Here is a 15,283-nt window from a genome sequence, read left to right on the forward strand (position 1 = left end):
CCCTTCTCCTACCCTGACTCTATTCACTGAAAAATCCACCTCTTGGTGCCGACCCAAACTGACCCTGCACCTCTCACCCCGTCTCTCCAGCCTGCCTGCAAGAGTCTCCTCTCCACAGCACCTCTATTCCTTGAGAATCCCTCTTAGTACTAATTCAACCTACACACACACTTTCCTATTGCCCCCTCCCATCTCAGCTCCTTTCAGTCACCTACCAACTTGCCAAAGCACTATCTTCTAGGAACCAGACAGCTACAACATTTGCCTAGGATCAACAGACAGCAACAGCAACTGAAAAGCCCACCCAAAAATAACAAGACCAGACATCAACATCAAGAAACAACCCAAACATTATAACTCAAGATGCCTAGGCCTGAATGTAAAACACAGCATGGACAGCCATGACAAAATGCCTCCACCAGAAGACAGTAACATTATTACTGCAGACGCCGAGAAACACAAGACAAAGACTTCAAAATAGCAAGTAAGAATGTGCTCAAGGAGCTTAGAAAGGACATTACTAAATTCCTCAGTTCCTCAATGACATCTGTTAGAAAACAGGCAGCTGAATAAAAGAATGAAGTCAAGTCAAGACTTGAGAGGGAATTTAACAAAGAAGTAGAATTTTTAAAAAACTGAAATAAAAACAGAAATCAGAATGTTAGGATTTCAAACAAGAAACCCAAAAATAATCTGGCCAACTGTGATGGTTTGAATAAGAATGACCAGCATAGGTTCATATATATGAATGCTGGTCACTAGGGAGTGGTGCTACTTGAGAAGGATTCAGAGGTGTAGCCTTGTTGGAAGAAATGTGTCACTTAAGGTGGGCTTTGTGATATCCCAAGCCAGTCTCAGTGTTCTCTCTCTCTCTCTCTCTCTCTCTCTCTCTCTCTCTCTCTCTCTCTCTCTCTCTCTCTCTCTCCCTGCTGCCTTTGAGATCTGCATCTAGAACTCTCAGCTACAAGGTCTGCCTGTGTTCTGCCATGTTCCCCACCATGAAGATGATAGACTAAACCTCTGAAACTGTAAGCAAGCGATTAAATGCTTTTGTTTATAAGAGTTGTCATGATCTTGGTGTCTCTTCACACCAATAGAATACTGGATAAGACACCAACAAAGTACAAGACATAGAAAAGAGAGTCTCGGGTGTTAAAGGATACTGAGAGCTCAAAGAAAATAATAATCTGGAAAAAGTGCAGGCTCAAAACATCCAGGAAATCTGGGACATTATGAAGAGACCAAATCTACAAAGTAAGGAGAAGAATCCCATCAAAGGAAACAAATTTTTAAAAAATCATAGAAGAAAACTTCCCCAACTAAACAAGAAAATGCCTATTAAAGTACAAGATGTACACAGAGCACCAAATAGATAGGACTAGAAAAGAAATTTCCCATGACACACAATAATCAAAACACTAAATGTACAGAACAACAACAGTGATGACAACAACAAAAACAACAACAACAAAAAAGAGATTAAAATCTCTAAGGGAAAAAGAACAAGTAACATATAAAGGCAGAACAAATAGAATAACACCTGACTTCTCAATAGAAACTCTAAAAGCCAGAAGGGCTGTGGGACAGTGAACTGTGCCAAGAAACTTGGTGAAGTTGAGTAGGTTCAGAGACCACAACACCCAGGCACCCACCTGAGATGGTAGGCATCTCCCTGCTCCCTACCAGATTTCTAGCCCAGAACAGATGACCCCACTACCCACATAGGTCACTTAGCCCAGAATAGAGTTCTCCATGTTAATGAGGTAGCTAGAGACCCAGAGGATTTAACCAGTAAGCTTCCCTACCCTGAAATTCCTCCCTGTAAAAGCCCACTCTGAGGTGTTGGTATGCATCCATTTTCCATGATGAACAGTCAGTGAATGGTATGGGTAAACATGGACTGTCTCTTTCATCAAGAACCACTATGGGGAGCACAGAGAAGGCCTTTGCCTACAGAACCACAGCCTAACTCTCCTGCAGACAATCATCGCTAAGCTAAGGACTTTCATCAATGAGCTAAACTGCAAATCCCTGTCCCATCTGCCCTGGGGCTCATCCTTAGCCCTTTGGCCCACACTGTTCCCAACTCCCCGTGTCCCAGTGGTGTCTAGATGTCCAGGAGTTTAGGAGGCCCATGGACCCCAAACTCTTCATTCCCACTCCATGCAGTTTCCAGCAGCAACTGGATGCCTGTGAGCTTTGGCCTCCCATATTCTATGCTGTGTTTTTCCACCCCCTAAACAGTGTACTGGCACTTCCCTAAAGCCCAAAGCCTAGCAGCAGAGGTGGAAGGGCCTATGAAGATGTTCTACAAATTCTGAGAGACTTCAGATGCCAATCAAGACTATTATACCCACCAAAACTAGCAGCCACAATTAACAGAGAAAGAAAAACATTCCACAATAAAAACATATTTAGGCAGTATCTATCTACCAATCCAGCTCCACAGAAGGCACTAAAAGGAGAACATTAGTCTGATGAGGATAACAACAGAATTGACAGATCCAGGACAGAAATAAAAGCAGGGAGAAAGAAACACATGACATAACAACAAAATAGCAGGAACCAATCAACACTACTCATTGATAATGTCCAATATTAATAGTCTCAGTTCCTCAAACAAAAAAAAAACACAGATAAATGTATTGGATTAGAAAACAGGATTTATCCCTCTGCTACAGACAAGAAATACACCTTAACATCAAGGATAGACAACACCCCAGGATAGGCTTAGTCATTTTAATAGACAAAACAGACTTCAAACAAAAACTAATCACAAGAGATAGGGAAGGACACTGTATTCTCATTGACAGAAAAATTCCCCTGGAGGATATGATACTATAAATATGTATGCACCAAATATGGGGTACCCAAGTTCATAAAAGAAACTACTATAGCTTTAATCACATATGGAGCCTCACGCGCTGATGCTGGAAGCAGAAGTACCCCATTCTCATTCAACAGGAAGGTCACCAAGACATCACTGAACAGACACATGCTGGTAGCTGACATCATAAATCAAGTGGACCTAACAGATATTATAGAACATTTCACTCAGACACAAAAGAACATAGCTTCTTTTCAGCACCTCGTGGAACTCTCTTCAGATTGAAAACATCCGAAAGATTATCCACCATAAAATTCATCCAAGAGACACAGTGATAGTCAACATACCTAAATCAGTAAACATTCCACTGCAGAAACAGACTGAAAGGTAAAAGTAATATGATTATATTTCACTAGGTGCAGAAAGGGCCTTTGAAGAAAGAAAGAAAGAAAGAAAGAAAGAAAGAAAGAAAGAAAGAAAGAAAGAAAGAAAGAAAGAAAGAAAGAAAGAGAGAGAAAGAGAGAGAGAAAGAGGGAGAGAAAGAGGGAGAGAGGGGAGGGAGGGGAGGGAGGGGGAGGAAGGAAGGAAGGAAGGAAGGAAGGAAAGAAGGAAGGAAGGAAGGAAGGAAGGAAGGAAGGAAGGAAGGAAGGAAGGAAGGAAGAAAAACCTAAAACCTAAAACCTCCATCAGGAAAATTTTACAGTTAAGAAACACTTTCAGCAAAGTAGCAGGCTACAGAAAGGGAAAGGGTCTTTACAAATTATTCGTACTTGGTAGAGGGTTAAAATCTAAATTGAATTAAGAACTAAAAAACCGGACCATCAAGGAAACAAACAACCAAATTTAAAATTAAGGTAGAGAACTAGCCAGAGAGTTCTCAAAAGAACACAATGATTTCTCAAGGAAATTCGAATGGTGAGGAGCACTTAATGATGTGGACAAGCGCTCTTAGCCAGCAGGGAAATGTAAATTCAAGTACTTTGAGATTTCACTTTTCACCAATCGGAATGGCCAACGTCAGCAAAACAAATGAGCTGGAAAGGATGTGGGCGAAGAGAAACCGTCCTCCATTGCTGGAGGACATGCAAACTTACATGCCACTATGGAAATCAGTGGTGTGACAGTTCCTCAGGAAGCTGGGCACAAATCTCCCTAAAGATCTGCTATCTTGGGCATATACCCAAAGGATGCTTCAACCCACATCAGAGATATTTAACCCTGCCATTCAAACCACTACAGAGGGGAACGGGGGTAGGGTATAGTGATGAAAAGAGAAGGCTCTGATAAGGAACTAGAGAAGGTCTATGAGTTCTGCAGTGACCTACACTAAAACTATGCTTCAGAAGCTAATAGCGTGAGCCCTTCTTGCAAATAAGGAGCCTTGTCCATTTGATTATCTGCATTTAGAAACAGACCTTTGGCTTGGATAAAATAGCAACGGTGGGGTTTGACATGCACTCACCTTGTGAAAACTCCTCCTTGCAAGCAATGAAGCAGAAGAAAATAATGTTCATTTTCTCCTCCTGCTTTCTTTAAGTCGTCCTTCAACCATGAGTAGCTAAAACAATGGACTATGAGTGTTCCACAAAGCACAAAGCTCAAGGTTAAAACACCAAAAACATATTGTCCGTCATAGAAGTACCTAACAGTTAGGACAATGTCCGCAACTAAATCAGTTACATAGATTATAATGCCCAAAACTGACATCATAAAATTGCATATGGTGTATTTCATTATGAAGGCCTGTGGCTCTTGCCTAGCTACTCTTTTTCAGATACAAAAACAGGGGAAATGCCACAATGGATACTAGTGTATCTTTTGTGTTAGCACTGAATTGTAATTTCTACTCTCTGAGTCTACTCAGAGAAAAGAATATGGTGATATAGTTCAGTGACAGAGTGTTTATCTAACATTTATAAATTCCTATATTCAGTCCCTAGTACCAAAAATAAATAAATAAATAAATACTATGAAATCGGAGCACTAAAACAAAAATGAATAACTTTAACTTTCTTTTTTAAAAAATCTCTACTCCAGACCCAGTAGCACAAGGAGGCCCTGCTGTATCTTCTCCTCCATCACAATCTTCATTACGGATACCAATGTCTAGAACAGAACAAAAACATGCCGTTAACGCTTAATAAAGCCTGGCCCATGGAGTTATCAAGATCCGTGTTTCTAAATAGAATATCTGCACTAAATATACTTCTTACCTTTGGAAAATCAAGTCTCGTTGTTGATAATGTCATCTCAAACTCAAGTACTTAGCATTTAAAACTGTGTCTTCTCATGGGATATTTATTACAGGACCAGTTCTATTGGCCATAAAAGACATGCAAACAGTCTAAATGCTACCCAATTCCAAATCACACTACAGAGCCACAGTAGCCAGCACAGCACACCCCTGGCACGAAAACATGCATGTATACCAACCAATAGGTCAGATTAGAGAACCAGAAATAAGCCCATACAGCCACGGTGGCATGCTGTGCCAAAAACATGCCTGAGGGAAAAGACAGCCTATTTAAGACATGGTGCTGGGGGTCTGGCTGTCCACACATAGAATAATGAAATTAGATTCCTATCTCTCACCTACAAAATTCAGTTCAAAATTAACAAAAGACCTCAAGGTAAGGCTTGAAACTTTAAAATAAATAGAACTTAGGAGGAAAAGCTGAACATCCTGGCATGGGCGAGGACTTCACCAAAAACGATTCCAACAACTCAGGAAGCCATTCGGATTGTTTTAGATAGATAGAAGATAGATAGATAGATAGATAGATAGATAGATAGATAGATAGATAGATAGATAGATAAGGAAGCCATTCGGATTGTTTTAGATAGATAGAAGATAGATAGATAGATAGATAGATAGATAGATAGATAGATAGATAGATAGATAGAATAGACAAGTGAATTGAACAGAGAGCTCCCAAAATAGCAAATAATACCAGTCAATAAACATTTACACAAGTCAAACACATCTGTTTATTTATGGAAACATTCATCAAAACTACACTGGCAGGCTAAAGAGAGAGCTCAGCCAGTAAGAGCACGTACTGCTGCTCCAGCAAGGGAGCCGAGTTCGAGTCCCAGCACCTATCAGTTCCCAACACTTATATCAGGCAATTGGCAACTGCTTGTTAACTTCAGTTCCAGGGGATTTAATACTCTTACTTCATGGCAACATAACACCACACACACACACACACACACACACACACACACACACACACACACACACACACACTTAAAAATAAAGAATAGATCTGCAATAAATAAATACCTACATTGAGAGTGCATTTCATTCAATCAGAACATTAATCATCAGGTATCCAAGCAGCAGACAATGCTGGTGCAGACGTGGCATGGAAGAAACCTTTGTACACTATGAGTACAGATATAAATCTCTGTGCTCACTACAGAAACCAGTATGCCAGCTCCTCATCTAGGTATCCCATAGATGTCTACCAATGAGCGAACGGATGAAGAAGATGTGGAATGGCTAATCATAGTTGCCATTTGCAAGGAAAGGAGTGAAGTCACAGATTATCATGTTAAATTAAAGCAGCCTCAGAAAGCCAAACATTGCATGCTTCCTCTCACCTGCAGAATGCAGGCTTTAAAACAATATTCGAAAGCAGAAGGAGTACGATTGTGAAAGAGAAAAGGAAAATAGGAGTGGTGAGGCGGAAAAGGGAAGTGCTTATGGGAGTGAACTAGATCAACATGTATGATAAGCATGCAAAAGAACAGCATTAATGATTTCTGTAAATTAGAAACAGCTAATTATTTCTAATCTCACATGCACATATCTGAAATAAGTAGACTGGAAGACAGGGCATCAGATATTTTCATTCTTCCCATTGTTAAAAATAATCCCCTCGGGCTGGAGAGATGGCTCAGTGGTTAAGAGCACTGACTGCTCTTCCAAAGGACCTGAGTTCAAATCCCAGCAACCACATGGTGGCTCACAACCATCTGTAATGGGATCTGATGCCCTCTTCTGGTGTGTCTGAAGACAATGAAAGTGTACTCACACACATGGAAAAAATAAATCTTTAAAAAAAAAATCCCCTCTTAGGTATCATTCTTTATAATAAATATAAAATAAATATAATAAATGTATAATATATGATATATAATAAATATACGACTATTAAAGTATCAAAATACATTTAACAACATAATAATAGCTGTATAAATTTCTAATATCCATTTTACTTGGAAATTGCAAGCAGTCTTCCCACCTAGGGTTATGTTTATGGATAGGCAGAGGGATATACTCTCTTCTAATCATAAGAATGGGACTCCGCCGCTCCCATTCCATAAGAATGGGAGGCCTGGGTCAATAACTGTGACCCTTACTTCTAGTCAAATGATACAGTCATAAAGAAAAATAGTAACTTTGTTTCAGAAGTTAGGGTAGAGGACACAGCTAAGAAACTGCCATCTGCAATTGGAGGAGAGAGAGCATCTCCAGAAAGCACCCTCGCCAGCACCTTGACCCTGGACTTTGGTCTCTAAAACTGTGATAAAAACCAATTGTAATCTGATGAGTCTGTGGTGTTCTAACTGTGAACCACTGGAGCTGACACAGTGTTCTTTATAAAGAACACTCAATCTCTAAAACCTGGGGGTGAGGTGGGGGTGGGGAGCATTACCAAAACAAAAAACAAAAAAACAAAAAACAAAAAAAAGCACACATGCAAACTACTGCCTGCTGTTCTATGTCCTTTTTCCACCTATAAACATTTTGTTTACTAGTCTACAGAATAATCCTAGGTTGTATTTTATTCTACCTACGAAGCATGAGTTAAAAAAATCTTTAATTCATTTTCCAGACTCAGCAGAAATCAAGTGATTTCAGAATATTCAAACCAAACTACAATAGTTGAACTGAAATTTTACATAGAACTTTTAATGTAAGTAACTGACTTATAGGCTATTATACCCACGGAGTCTGTGTATAACTTATGACGCCATCCACAAAAAGAACTCCCTGAGTCTGACATGATTATACTAAGGAAAACCCAGGCAGTTTTTTCTATAGAGTCGTTTCTAAGAAACAGAAACTGTATTATTACCAGAACATTTGACTTAATACATTTGTTAACATACAATGTTCGCATTCTTGCTTTGGTCCGGCAGAAAAATGTCCAACAGGAAGTAAACCTACACAGTAAACAATGTAGCCATCTTACAAACACCGCACAACCTCTCTGAATAATTACACAGTTTTATAACTTTTGTATTACAGATAGTTCATCTCTAGCCCCACAGTTGATCACTGTTCCAATACCACCCGAGTAAAAATAACACCGCTGACAAAATGTGGCTTCTACTTACGGACGTAGTAAGACAGTTCGACGCATTTCATTGAGAGAGCAGCCCAGCTGTATGGCAAGCTGGCTGCCAGCCAAAATATATAATCTTTGCCCTAGCACATGATTGTTCTGCAATAAAGCAGATAGCTAAAAGAAATGAAAACTGGGAAAGTTTCACTTAGTCAGCCAAACCATTCATGTAAAACTAGACTTACTTGTGACAAATATAAAAAAGCCTTCTTTAATTCAATGTCCCTTCTTGGAAGTCGTCAGCATATGAGTTTTATTTCTTCACTGTCGAACACTTTAGGATCAAATATTAAAATGAAACTGAAGTCACCTGTTAGTCACATGTCCCCTCTATCTGTTGATAGGAGTCTGTACAAGCGATGGCAGGGCACCTCTTCCAACCCTCACTGAGGAGACATAGTATGCTTCCTTCTTTATGGTTAGACACCAACCTTTAACATATTTACCATTTAATAGTTAAGGAAATATAATCTGAGGGAGTGTGTCCTATTCACAACAGCTTCAAAATAAAATAAAATAATATTCCTGGAAGCAAACCTGACCAAGCAACTGACTGAATGAATTCTACAATAAAGACATGAAGACACTGGAAAATGGATAGAGTGTTCATGCTCACTGATAGGCAGATATAATTGTGAAAATGTCTCTATATTAACCAAAAAATGATCTACAAATTCAATGTACACCCATCCAAGGCCCAGTGGTCTCTTTTCAGAATTAGGTAAAAATCCTAAAATTCACATAGAAGCACAAAGGGCAGCATATAGTTAAAGAAAAAGGAATAATGCTAGAGATGTCATGATATCTGAACTCAAATTATATCATTCATAATAGTAATGCACAGTGTGGAGTGAACACAGAAACAGGCATGCAGACCAATGGTAGAGTGGATAACCTCAGAGTAAACCCACAGTGACAGCATAACTTGGAGAAAAGACAGTCTCTTTAACTATGGTGCTGAGCAGGGCGTTGGTGGCACAACCCCTTTAACCCCAGCACTCAGGAGGCTGGGATTCAGATCTCTGAATTCAAGGCCAGCCTGGTTCACAGAGGACAGTCAGACCTCTGTGTTGGGGTAAAAATGGTACTGAGAAAACTGGATTTCCACAAGTAGACAGATGAAACTATTAAGTCTTCAACTCTGACCTCAGACAAATGGCTGAGGTGCCTATTTGCCCTCGTATCCCTCAGTCCCAATCTGTTATGGGGTATGGCTAGCACACCCCGCCGTCTACCCTGAGCATTCCAGTCCAGCGGAATTGTTACATATATATAACAACAGGTGCTGGGGAAGATGTGGGGAAAGAGGGGCTCTTACTTGTTCCTAGTGGGTATATAAAGTCCTCCAGACACCATGGAAATCAGTACAGAAGCTCCTCAAAAACTGAAAGTGAAACTACCATATAACTCTCAAACATGAAGCTGTCAGGCATATAAACTGAAGGAATCTAAGTCCACACACCACAGACACACTGGCATGTTTTCATTAGTTACTTCCACATTGCTGCAATAAGAAATCATGGCCAAGGTAACTTATAAAAGAAGGTTCTTAACTGGGCTTGCAGTTTCAGGAGGTTAGCCTCTATAATGGCAGAGCAAAGGCATGGTGGCAGATGGTTTAAGCACAAGCAGGAGGCAGATAAAACCAACTGAGAATGACATGAGCCTTTTGAACCTTTCAAAGTTCAACCCCAGTGACACACCTACACCAAAAGGCCACACCTTCTAATCCTTCACAAACAGTTCCATCAACGGGACCAGGTATTCAAACACACAAGCCAAGGGAGGCAGTTCTCATTCAATCACCACATTCTACTTCCTGGACCTCATAGACCCTAGCATATCTTAACGCAAAATATATTTAGGCCAACTTCAAAAATCCCCAAGTCTTTCACAGTCTTGGATACTCTTTAAAAGTCAAAATCCAAAGTCCAACCTCTCTTCTGAGACTCTGTAAGGTCAAAAAGCCAAAGCAAATTGCATACATATTACAGTACAGGATACACATTACTATTCAAAAAGGGAAGGACTGTGGCACAGTAAGGAATTAAAGGAAGGCCAAAACTTAGCAAGGAACATTCCCAGTCCTGTAGCAGTACGTCTGATGTCAAGGGGTTTAGATCGCTGTCTCTCCAGCTTTGTTACTAGCAATATACTTTTCTCTCTCAAGCTGGTTCCACTCCCTGACTACTGCTGCTTTGGCAGGTGTCTTGTGACTGTGTGGCATCTTCGAAGTCTTGAGGCTCTCCAAGACTCCACTCAATTGCCTTTCCGACCCTCCATGCAGGGACTCCTATGCCACTAGCTTAGCCTCGGCATCTCTCTGAAAATGGAGGAAGATTCCAGTACCCCTTCAAGACTCTAACGGCAACATCACTTGGCTGCCAAGGTTGGTTATCAAACTGGGGAGAATCCTTGGTCCCCTTGAATCACATTTGCAGCAGCTTTGATCTGTCGCTGCTTTTTAGGAGCAGAAAGTTCCTTAGGCTTTTTCCTTTCACAAATGAGTCTTAGCTGGGGCCTCCTGCCCTGAGGACACTCTCCCTTTCTTCTAATAGGAATCAGACCTCTCCTTAATCTTTCAGCACAAACCTTGGGTCCAACATTTGATTTCCTGGTGCTCTTTTTCTCTTCAAACTATTTTGTGTGTTTTTTTGCCTCTCTTGCTTTTTATATTACATTTTTATATTACTAATAACCAAATGGGAGAGTCAATATTCAGCTCTCTTGAAATCTCTTCTACCAAGGAAATTAGTCCACTACTTTTCAATTTAGCTTCATTCTTAGGAAGTGGGCAGAAATCAGCCACCTTCTTTGCCAAAATCACACGAATCGATAGCCCAGATTCTAATACTTCCTATTTTGAGCTAGAACTCCAGGTATAACCCTCAGCACTGTCTTCTAAACTCCTACCAAGATGACCCATTAGGCTCTACTTCAATATTCAACCAACCTGTTTTCTATTCCAAAGTCCCAGAGCATCCACAGTCCTCTGAAAACAACATACCCAGGTCCATCGGAGCAGAAACTCACTTTCAGTATTAATTTTTACATAAGTTGCATTGCTATGATGAAACACCATGAACAAAGTGAGGTAAAAAAAAATTTATTTGAGTTACAGTTGCAGAGAGTTAGAGTCCATGATGGTGGACCAAAAAAAAAAAAAAAAAAAAAAAGCAAGGTGGCAAGTCACTGGGGCAGCAGCTGAGGGCTCACATCTCAACACACAAGCATGATGCAGAACGAAACTAACTCCAAATGGCACAGGTCTTCTGAAATCTCGAGGCTCAAGCCCAGCAACATGCCTCCTCCAGCAGTTCCTAACCCTTCCCCGACAGTTCCGTCAGGCAGCCTGAAACAGTTTTCACAATACAAAGCAGAGGCTACACAGCTGTGTCAGCATACTGACTTGATTATTCTTTACATATTGCTCTTAGAGACCTCAAAATTTGTTCTAAATCTTTCAACTTTTCAGGACCGCTATAGCTGTGGGATATAAAACCATACCAGGGAGTTTGGTAAGGTAGAGCAGGTTGAGACCCAGAAACTTGGTGGGCTCACACCTGAGGCTTAGGTGGCTCCCTGCTCCCTGCCAGACTCCTGGTCTGGAACATGTACCACACTCCTCACATAAGGAAATGTGACGTGTCATGTGATGTCATGTGGACCCAGAACAGAGTTCTCCATGCTAATGAGGTACCTAGAGGCCCTGAAGGCTTAGCCAATAATCTTCCCTTCCAGACATTCCTCCCTACAAAAGGTATTCAATTTCAGGCCCATCTCTGAGAAATGGGTATAGTCTTAGGCATTCATTTTCTGCCATGACAATAAACTGTTTAGAACCATGGACTGCCTCTTTTATCAAGATTCACTATGGGGGGAGCCATGAAGAAGCCCTTCAATTACAGAGCCACAACTTAACTCTTCCAAAGAAGGCCTCTCTGTACTCCCAGTCACAACCTCCATGAGGTCTGACTCTGCCAAGCTAAGAACAATCAAGAACCCATGAGACAAAGTCGGACCCCCACCCCGAACCCCTGCCCCGGGTTAGACACTGTCCCCAACCTTGTGGGCCCCCAACTCTGTTCTTGGCTCTTTCATGACTCCCAGTGGTGGCTGGCTGGCCAAGAGTCTGAGAACCCATGGCCCCAGCAGGCCTGGGGACCCCCAATCAGTTCAGGCTTTGCTTTCCCACCTCTGGAGCAGAGTTGTGTCTCAGTGCTTCCTACAGCCCAGCAACCACTCCAGCAGCAGTAAGAGCAGTCAAACTTCCCAAGAGGCCACGCCCGTCGGATGCAGGCCAGCATATATCCATGCACTAGAGTCTACTCTAGTAGGCATACCATTCCATACTTCACAGAAAGACGGCCTCGATGGGTTTCTCCCAGACTGTCCAGCCAGATTTTTCTTCTTCACAGTGAATTCAATCTTGGTTGTGTGCTTCAGCACTCGCTGGAGGAACCACGTAACCACTGACATGTCAGGAAGGCACACTATTCCATACAGTGTGTGAAACGGCCGCCATATTGAGGGTCTTCCTGTGGACACTCAAGACCCTGATGCCTCAGCCTTAGTTGCCTATCTCATTGCCTGTAGCAAAGCCAAGTGACCATGTGTGACACAGCCCAGAGGTATTGATTCAGTTTGTTTTCTCCAGCAGTTAACTTATTAAAAGGCAGGAAAAACCTGAAGTGCAGCAGGCAGCAGCAGACAGACCCCAGGCACCACAAGCAGAATCAGCAGTTGGCGAGAGATGTTTTTGGTGGTAAGAAAACACACACATGCAGCAGACACACAGAGCAGAGACTGCAAAGTGGAGAGGAGACTCAGAAAGTCCCGTTTCTCTCAAGGGCAGGGTCTTAAAGTCTCTGAAGAGCTTTCCCCCCCTAATCCAGGGGTGGCCAGTTTGAAGACGGACAGGATGATCGATCGATTGGTCCAGAACTGCTGTGTAGCATGTCCTGACCCAGCAGTGACCTGTTGAGCCAGTTCATCAGCTGAGACCTGCTGGTGGGAGACAGAAGCTCCCAGGAACATTGTTTTCAGTTGCCAGGCTTTTGTCTCTAGTCAGAAAGGTGAGGAAGAAGCCGGCCATCTTGGAAACTCGCCACCTTCATTCCCTAACCATGACCCTCTGCCCTATGTGTGTGCCTAGCAGAGAGTCTGTCTAACTCCTAGCCTCTCAGTAGCATATCTAGAGGTACGTTAAGACACAACATGTACACAAGGACAGCTATCGTGAAGTTTCTCCACGGATGTTCTCCGCCCAGGCTGCTACGCCTCATTTGCATGCCGCGCTGCTCTGTAGCCAGGTCCATGCCTCCCCAACTCATCTGTGGTTCTGTCAGGCCATGGATCCAGAGGAAAGTGCTGTGTGACACAACATAACAGCCCAAAGGAACAACCACATCAGTGACCAACTCGATGAACCAATGAGGTTTTGTTGCTGTTTGTCTTAACTGGGTATCAGTAAGAGGTTACTTACAAGAAGCAGGGATGACGCAGAAGTAGCGGCAGCAGGAGAAAGCCCCACCCCCAACAGAGGGATGACTCTGATCTGCCAACTACAGAAAAAGATGTGGCGGGATGAAAACACCTGACATAAACGAGTCGATGAGGACTCCAAGGACATTTTAAAGGACACGTTGTATGTATGTACAATCACAAAAAAATAAAAATGACATGTGGTAATTTCAGTAGCACTTTTTAATGAAGCTCATTCCTGTGACACAAAGCAGAAATTTCTCACGTGCAACAAATACATTATTTCAACTACTCTGAAATGTTGAGCTGTTCACTTGTAAAGCCATTTCTTCCGGAAAGAATGAATGATTTAAAATGACTCTCCTATAAATAAATAAATAAATAAATAAATAAACAAACAAACAAACAAACAAACAAACACTCTCCTAAAAAATGAGACTGAAGTATCAGAAATATCAACTGCTCAATTGTTCCTCAAAGGAGTAGGCTAAGATAGTGAACCCACTCTACAATTCTTTTATTGTACATATTTGTCATATTTTGATGGAGATCATAAGACCTGTGCATTTTCTTATAAGTAACTTATAACTCAACATTTTTAAATGGGAAGAGATGGTTAATACTTGCTGATTGAAAAAGACAGAGCAATTACATCACTTTCACCGTGGACACTAAACCAACTTATTGTCCTTGGCAAGGGTAGGATAGAGAGGAGGACGAACAAGCTCCTCCGGTCTGCAGATGGAATCGTGTGTACATGCAAAACAAGTAGAAACAGAGGCCAAAACAGAGCTTGGTGCTCCCGAACTCCATTTTACATTTATAAAGTGGGGGGATATTTGTGTCTGTTGAGGGTTAAAGACAGCGTGGGAGTTTAAGAGTTGACAATGGGAGTTGGGGAGATAGATCAGTTAGTAAAGGCTTGCCTTACAGACACCACAACCCGAGTTTGACCCCCCTATGTAAAAATGTGGAGCATGGTGTCTCGTTTTTATAATGCCTATACTGGGGAGATGGACACGGGAACCCCTGGGGCGGTCAACAGCCGGCCAGTCTGGCCTAAGTGGCCTCCACGGCTGGTGAAGGTTGATTAGATGCACTTCCAGTTGTCTTCTGGCTTCCACAGGTACAGGTGTACACAGTCACATTTTTCTTTCTTTTTTTTTTTCCCTGTTGTTGAGGATTAAAAAGGAATATTCGGAGGTGGCCCTTAGCAAGAAGCACACAGGTATAAGCAAATGTTGGTTGTATCATTTATTATGAAAGGTAAGCTATTCTTCAGATTAAAGTGCCACTTAACCCGGCATGCCATTCCTTCCTAGGTTGGTGACTCAGTAACTATCCCACACCTGCCTACACTTAGGACCCTCCCTCCCCGTCTCTGCAGATTAACTTTACAATGAAGAAATGTCACTCGTTATGGATATGCTTGGCTACTTGGGAACAAGGTCCAGAGACACACGAAGCTCTGCGACAGAGCTGGCTTAGGCCAGTGCGGGCGGGTCAGGCCAACTCAGGAGACCTTAGGTCACATCAGTTCACCTCACGCCACAGCCACGACGCACACATCCCGCCACCCCGTGGCTGCTCCGCAGGCCGGCGAGTCACCCTATGG

The 15,283-nt window shown here is 42.0% G+C and overlaps 1 protein-coding gene across 2 annotated transcripts in view; it reads right to left on the minus strand.

Moving 5' to 3' along the window:
• Window positions 1-8,468, minus strand: part of Xkr9 (XK related 9) — a 28,744-nt gene extending 20,276 nt beyond the window's left edge. Inside the window, exons 1-2 of one of the 2 annotated variants that reach the window (NM_001012229.1) lie at window positions 8,370-8,468; window positions 4,290-4,933 (exon numbers count right to left, since the gene is read on the minus strand). In NM_001012229.1, coding sequence (NP_001012229.1) covers window positions 4,290-4,561 — 272 coding nt within the window. In that variant the 5' untranslated portion in view covers window positions 4,562-4,933; window positions 8,370-8,468. The other variant, XM_006237733.4, reaches the window with a different exon arrangement.
• Between the last annotated feature and the right edge of the window lie 6,815 nt (window positions 8,469-15,283).

The sequence above is a fragment of the Rattus norvegicus genome, chromosome 5 (genome assembly GCF_036323735.1).
Source record: "Rattus norvegicus strain BN/NHsdMcwi chromosome 5, GRCr8, whole genome shotgun sequence".
NCBI lineage: Eukaryota > Metazoa > Chordata > Mammalia > Rodentia > Muridae > Rattus > Rattus norvegicus.